Below are 7,259 nucleotides of genomic sequence, written 5' to 3' on the forward strand. Positions count from 1 at the left end.
CAGGCATCACCCCCCTGCCAGGCAGCACGCAGTGAGTGGGGCTTTTTTTTAAAGCACCAGGAGCTGGGGTGGGCGGGGCAGCCATGGGGGTGCTGGGTGAACGGGCAGGGGTTGGGGGGGGCTGAGGGAGCAGGCAGGGGATGGGGCCTGGCAGGGGTCCTCCCCCATGGGCCCTTCCCCCCTTTTCCATCCCTCTTCCCCCACCCCTACTTACCAGCTCCGAGTCCAGCTGCAGCTCCCTGCTGCAGCCACTGGGGACTGTCCAAATCACTGAAGCTCTCCGAATCTTTTTCCAAAGATTCAGAGAGCTTTGAATTGATTCGGATCTTTTTATTGGTCCCCTGATTCGAATCAAATTTGGGGATTCAGCCACCAAATCAGGCCGAATCTCCTCTGAATCGAATCTGCACCCAAAGCTTCGCACAGCCCTACTCTCCTGATTGCCATGAGTTTTCAAAGATGATGGCCAGAGGCTCTGCAATCACATCAGCCAACTCCCTCAGCACTCTCAGGTGCACCCAGTTCAGCCTCATGGACCTGGATATGTCCAGCTTTTCTAAATAGTCACTAACCTGTTCTTTTGCTGCTGTTGGCTGCTCACCCCCTCCTCCAACTACTGCACCTGACAGCACGGTCTGGGAGCTGACCTTGCCTGTGAAGACTAAAGGGAAAAAGGCACTGAGTACTTCAGCCTTTTCTGCATCCTCTGTCACTAGGTTGCCTGAGTTTCAATATTTTTAAGACTCCAGGCACCCCTCAGAAAACACTTGCTCTTAGTTTTCACTTGGTTTTTGAATACAGAAAAAACAACAGACCAGTTCTTCTGTTGCAAACAACTCAGAACACAACAGATCAGAACGTTTTTGAGACTCTAGATTTGAAACAGCGCTATCATTGTGTGGCAGCCTGCAGCACCCTTGATAGGGTGCCATGGCACCCTGTTTATGAATCACTACTCTACACATACCTGTCTGGGTCCTTAACAGTCACGTAAGCAGTGGCCGTGTCTACATGTGTAATTAATGTGACTGAATAAACTCTGGTACAATTTGAGCCAGAATAAACTAATCCTGATGTCACTGTCTACATGTGCATTTAAGTGCAGTAATTTCCTTTGCCATTGGATAGTACCTGTGTCTGATGGGACTATCAGACAGTGCTGTAAATTAGTCTACACTGGCTCAATTGACACACGTGTAGACAGTGATGCTCTACTGTGTAGTAAATTAGTCAACTACACAGTAAACTGCACATACAGACACACCCAGTCTGAAGAACAGGGCACTGCCATTACACAACCTGCACAAGTCTGGGAGCGGGGGAGAGGAAAGTCGGGGGGGTGGGGCAGGGGAGAGGAAAGGGGGAGAGTTTAGTCTTCACAAATATCAACCCAGGACTTTTCACTTACAAAGAAAGTGACAGATAATTTAAAATAAACTTTAAATATGCCCAGAGTTCCCATCCACACTAAGATTTTAGGGAAAATGAGTGTGCTATGTGGAGTTCTTACTGGGCCTGGTCCCAAGAATGTCACTTGGAATTTTGGCATTGACTTCACTAGAAGAAGGCACAGGACTAGTTTAACTGCAGAAGCAAAATAAACTAAATATTAAAATAGCTTAGGTTTACATCATAGTTTGTAAATAGTTTAAGTATGTATCACGGCTTCAGAGTTTGGGCAAAATTTCTTAAGCTAAACTACCTGCTATTGGCAGTACAGTAGCCATGCCTCAGTTTTTCCAGAGAGTCCACCATCTAACTTTCTAGAGGAAACCAAAGTATCAAGAGTACAAACTGACTGTAGCTATTACAGGAAGAATAACAGTTTTAGAACAATGGTAACACACCTCTTGTTCTGTAATAACACAGAATTTTCCAGGTGCAGAAGGCTCAGCTTTCTGGTACAAGTCCTGACCAACTAGCACTTGGTATTTTCTGTACAAAAAAGCATTCCCCTTGCCATTTTGTTTCACAAAGTTTAACTTTTGCCAATATGAACTATTTTAGGAAGACTTGCTTCTCAATGCCTTACCACGGGAGTCTTCCCACAACAAAAGGACTCGCCTAGTTTCTCTTGTACACATGGGCAAGTCAGCACTGACTGCATGTTTAGTTAGATAAACCTTTCAAACAACCAGATTTCAGAAAGCCTCCAAACCATTTAGCACAGCATTTTCCTCTTGATGAACACTTCCATGTGGGGAAAGCTGTCTTCTGGGGCTGCCCCACAAATATCGAATGCTAGAGTGACAGAAGCAGAATATTTTATTTTGGAGGAACAGCTGCATTAGTTAATTTATTCTGTGGTTAAACAAATTCCTTTTTAAAGCTCCATATAAGGAGCTTGTAGGCCTAGAGCTTCAAATAATCCATTCAATCACCCTGTACACAGTATGATGCTGTTACTGCTAATAATAATACAGCCCAAGTTGTAGGACAATAACATTTATTTAGAGCATTAGGGATTCCACATTATACAAACCCTTAAATTTACTTTTGTTTCACTGGTCCATTTCTACAACAAATACATCAGATCTACTATATAATAAAATTATTTACATTTCCAAACAAGACTGGGTTTGTTTATAACCCTCTCACTGCTATTCACATACAGTACTTAAAACAACAGCACAATACATCATTTTAATACCTAAAAATGACAACCCTGTAATCTAAGTCATTTATGAAAACTGGAAGCTTAGAAATAAATTTACAATTGATTTCCGCCCCCCACCCCCCACCATTCCTTACAACATATCAATCTAGTGTGCTAATCCTGGATTTAATTTGCAGAACCAAAGGACTTTACAATGACCCCATTTTTTATAACCATATGTTTGTTTTAGACAAACACCTTGCATTTACTGGGAACAGTATAATATTAAAATTACTTACTGTACAGATTAAAAAATAAAATAAAATCACAGCTCAAAATTGCTATTGGTAAAATTCACACTCATTTACAAGTCTCATGTTTCCATGCAGTAATTTACTTGGATTTTCTTCTTTTTGACTGCATTGCACTGGCACTCGTTTCTGAAATTAAAGAAGAAGAAAAAGCGTGGATGCTAAGTTGGCAAGCCAAACAAGAGAGGCAAACACATTGCCTTTTCTAACATACACCAGGGTTGAGAAGTTCTTAGACTGAGTTTCAGAGATGAGAGATCCTTTTGAGTTTTTACAGCACTTAACACAACCAGTCCACTTAACACAAGTTCTCAGTTCAAATGGAGACATTTAGGACAATACCATAAAACTAGATAAATCATGTTGTAAAACTTCCAATAATTTCTGAGACAAACCCCATCACATCAGACGGGTGCTGTGAGGTTAGTATCTGTAAAACTCTTAGAGCCTTAGCTAAAAAAGGTGCTATATAACTATGTTAGTTTCTATTCCACTCCTGCCATCTCACAGAACAATGCCACAAAAAACAAAAAACCCACTCCCATGAAATGTTAAATAATATAAAGAACCAAACTGCACAATGTCAATTCAATTACAGTGCTTACTACTAAAGAGAGGTGAGCTGTAGAAAACTCTACAGCAAACATCTTTGGAACCTGCCATTTAAATGCAGTATATACTAATACCAACTCAGACGCTCTGAGTCCCAGTATAAGAACTATGCGTAAAATGTGATTTTGCCATTAAATAATGAGTCTTATCATTCTACAAATCCTGCAGGAAGCATAGGGCTATCTGTTATAATACACTGAGAAACAGTTGCAGAATAAGTTAAAGATGCTATGGCACTTCAGTAAAAGGAACCAGAAGTACTTACAGAAGTTAGAGTAAAACCAGGTGACACTTCAGTGCACTTAAGGCAATCAGTTTCCATTTTAAAGCAAAAAGAAAGAAATGTTGCGGAAAGACTCAGAAAATTTGCATCCTTAGATTTCAACCAAACAATGTTTGAAAACCCTGATGATTCTTTGGTTCTTTACAATATTTTCTGAAAACTCCTCCTATAAAGCATTTTAAAACCCAAGGGGAGGACTTGCTGCAAATTAGTATTTTGATGAACAAAGTAAGAAAACTCAACAGTGCATTTCTGTGTCTATTAAAATTGTTGCGTTAATATCAATGTGATTTTTAAAAATTTCAAAACTTAATGTACTCAATACAACAATGAATGTTGGAACATGCCTAGCTAGAAATATACTCAAAAGCAGAGAATATCAATCCAGAATTACTACTCATAAGTGTACTCCACTAAAAGGCATGACTTACATGGATCAGAATTCTTTGATTATCAAAATACAGCCAGGACCAAGTTTAGCTCCAAGCAGTGATGCTGTATGTATATACCATATTTAATAGAACATAAGATGACCTTGATCATAAGATGATGCCCCAACAATTAGATTCTATATAAGGAAAATTCATAAATTTGTTATAATTTTCCAGGTATAAAATCTAATCATTGGAGGTTTGCGTTGAATCTGTCCCCCTCCCACTGCTACAACAGGGAAAATAAACCTGCAGGGTCAAGTAGCCCTTTTGCCCGCTGCACTCCCAACTTCTTCCCACTGCAGCTCCTTCCCCTTCTCCTTACCATCAGACCCTGCTCTCCCTGAGCACATGAAAGCAAGTATCAAATTTGAAAAAAGTGACCTTGAAATAATTTGCATATAATACCCATAGACTTAATTCATCCAGAATTAAGCCTTCTTTCCAGCATTTTACCTTTTTTGAAACTGCTGAAAGTTTTAGCACGGGTATTCCATAAACACATTTTTGTGCAGCCCTTTAAGTTCCTCTTTATAAATAAAATATAAACTGTGTGGTATCTGTCCAAAGCCAAAAGGCTCATGATTTACCATTACAGCTCATTGGGCTGGGCCCCACCAGAATCAACAGCATTTCAAGCCACAGTGACCCCACAGGTCAGCATGTAGTGTATTCCAGATACCCTCCACAAAGGATCTGTGTATTAAGTAGCACCCTGCACCTCCCCCCCACCACATGACTGGAACCAACAGTACTTGTCATGAATCCTGGGATGCTCCAAAAATGTATATGCAGATGAGGCACAGGGCAACCTGGTCTGGCTGCACCTCATGGAGGGTAGGGACACACTAATTGTATGTGCCAGGCTGAGAGAGGGGGCGACAGGGATTCTGGGTGAACTGCTTAGGGTCCATTTGGTGATGTTTGCCAGCCATTTAAGGCTGGTAAAGAAACAGGAATCATTGACAACGGGAAAGAAAGGTGCAGGTCAGCTGTGGTAGTGAAGAGGAAGTAAAAATGTATACCATTTTGTAGATTCACAGATGCTAGGGTGAGAAGGGACCTCAAAGGATCATCAAGTCTGAAACCCTGCCAGTAGCAAGAAAAAGTGCTGGGGTCATGTAACCCCAGCCAGGGGCTTGTCCAGTCTCCTCTTGAAGATCCCCAAGGTAGGGGAGAGGACCACCTCCCTTGGAAGCCCATTCCAGATGTAGTGGTTCACCATGACTTTAAAAAAAAATTGAGCTGCTTGCAAACATCAAACCCCCCCACAAAAAACTGCTTTATTGTAAGCAACAGCACTGGTGACCTAGCTCTGCAGTGTCCGTCTTGAAGGCTCAGATCAAGCATAGTGGCTTAACCTGGCAGGGGAAATATCATCTCTCCGTGTCCATGAAAGCAGTTTTCCTGAACCATGCTGCAGGAAAACTGCTCTTTTGGCATGGTTCAGTACCTGCCAAGGTGTAGTGGCTTTAAACCCAGTTTATAGAAATGGGAGTCTCCTCCCTTGCTTGTTCCAAGGGCCTTATGGCTAAGGGCAAGCAAAACTTGGGGGCATCTGAACCCCAAGCCTCTGGGCTCAGGCCTGCAAGTAGGATGCCCACCAAAGGTTTTGGAAACATCTGAAGCCCCAGGTGTGCGAAGAGGATATTCGCTGGTAGTAGGGCCACTTATGGTTCTGGACTCTTTGATTTGGAATAGTTTTGGCTAATTTGGCTTAGATACAAATTTAAATTTAAAAAAAAGTCTGTATTGATTGGAAACTACAGCAGGGCTTTTTGGTGCTTTTATCTAAAGCTAATTTAGTCAACTATTAGATAAAAGCACCAAAAAAAGCCCCACTAAAGTGCCCAATCTATACAGATGCTGCAGAAATGGGTCAAACTAACGCACTGCCTCTTCTAGGCATGTGCTGGGCTCAGCATAGGAGTGCACTGAGTTTCACATAACGCATGTTTTTGGGTTTTTTTTTTCCCCATGTCTTCAAGTAGCCTAGGTGCTGATGGAGGCTGCACTAAATCAGCACTACCATATATCTATCTTCAGATGGGTAATCCAGGGGTGGGCAATTATTTTGGCTGGAGGGACACTTAATGAGTGTTGGTAAACTGTCAAAGGCTGCTAGGGTAGTCCTGCCCCTTGACAGGTGTCCCGCCCCTTGGTTGCCATCTTGGGACTGAAAGCCCCATCCCTGACCCCTACCCTTTGCCACTGTAAGCCCTTCCCCTTGCCCCCAGAAGTACTCCTTTTAAGAGGAGGGAGCTTGTCATCTGAACCAGGAAAAAAAAAATCATACACTAAAAGTCAAACATTTACTATAACATACTTTAATTTTATTACAAATTGTTTTTGTCATGGCTTGTGTTTGTATAGTATATATAGAGAGGTGACTGCATAAGTAAAAAATAAAGTCTTACACTTGTATTGTGTATGGGGGGGTGGGGGGGCATGTGTGTGGTGTGGCTAGTGCGCATCTACAGTGGGGTATGGGTGTAGGGTTTGTGAGGGGATGTGGCTGTGTGTGAGTGGGGCATAGGGTATGTTGCAGGGTGTGTATATGTATGTGAAGGGGTTGTGGGGGCAAGGTGTGGGTATGAGGGAGAGTGTGGGGACTGCCCCATACTCTCCCCCTAAAGCACACAGCTCCGGCTGCTGATGGCAACAGTAGCAGCAGCAGGTGGGGGCCCTCAGGGCGCTGCTGCCTGGCAGCACATGGCTCCAGCCAGCACTGGAGATAGTGGCAAGGAATACAGACAGGCAGTCCTGCCTCTATTGCGCAGTGCCCCCCACTATGCATGTACAACCCCAGCACTCGCACGTGACCAGGAAAAGCCCCATGCGATGGAGATGCTTGCCTTCCCTGCCACGTGCAGCTGCCAGGACTCTTCCAGAAGTGGCAGGGAACCCTGCCCCCTGCTTCCATGGCAGCGCCCGACTTCAGCGTACAGGGCTTCTCCCAGTGGCATGCGAGTGCCAGGAGCTGTATGTGTGGTGGGGAACGCCACACAATAGAACTATGGGCCGCC

General features: G+C 43.2%; 1 protein-coding gene across 1 annotated transcript in view; it reads right to left on the bottom strand.

Moving 5' to 3' along the window:
- Positions 1-2,292: 2,292 nt before the first annotated feature.
- The window catches only part of NCOA6 (nuclear receptor coactivator 6), a 78,488-nt gene continuing 73,521 nt past the window's right edge, over positions 2,293-7,259 (bottom strand). The window contains 1 exon segment of the mRNA XM_006024688.3: positions 2,293-3,036. Coding sequence (XP_006024750.1) covers positions 2,990-3,036 — 47 coding nt within the window. The 3' untranslated portion in view covers positions 2,293-2,989.

The sequence above is a fragment of the Alligator sinensis genome, unplaced genomic scaffold, assembly GCF_000455745.1.
Source record: "Alligator sinensis unplaced genomic scaffold, ASM45574v1 scaffold511_1, whole genome shotgun sequence".
Classification (NCBI taxonomy): domain Eukaryota; kingdom Metazoa; phylum Chordata; order Crocodylia; family Alligatoridae; genus Alligator; species Alligator sinensis.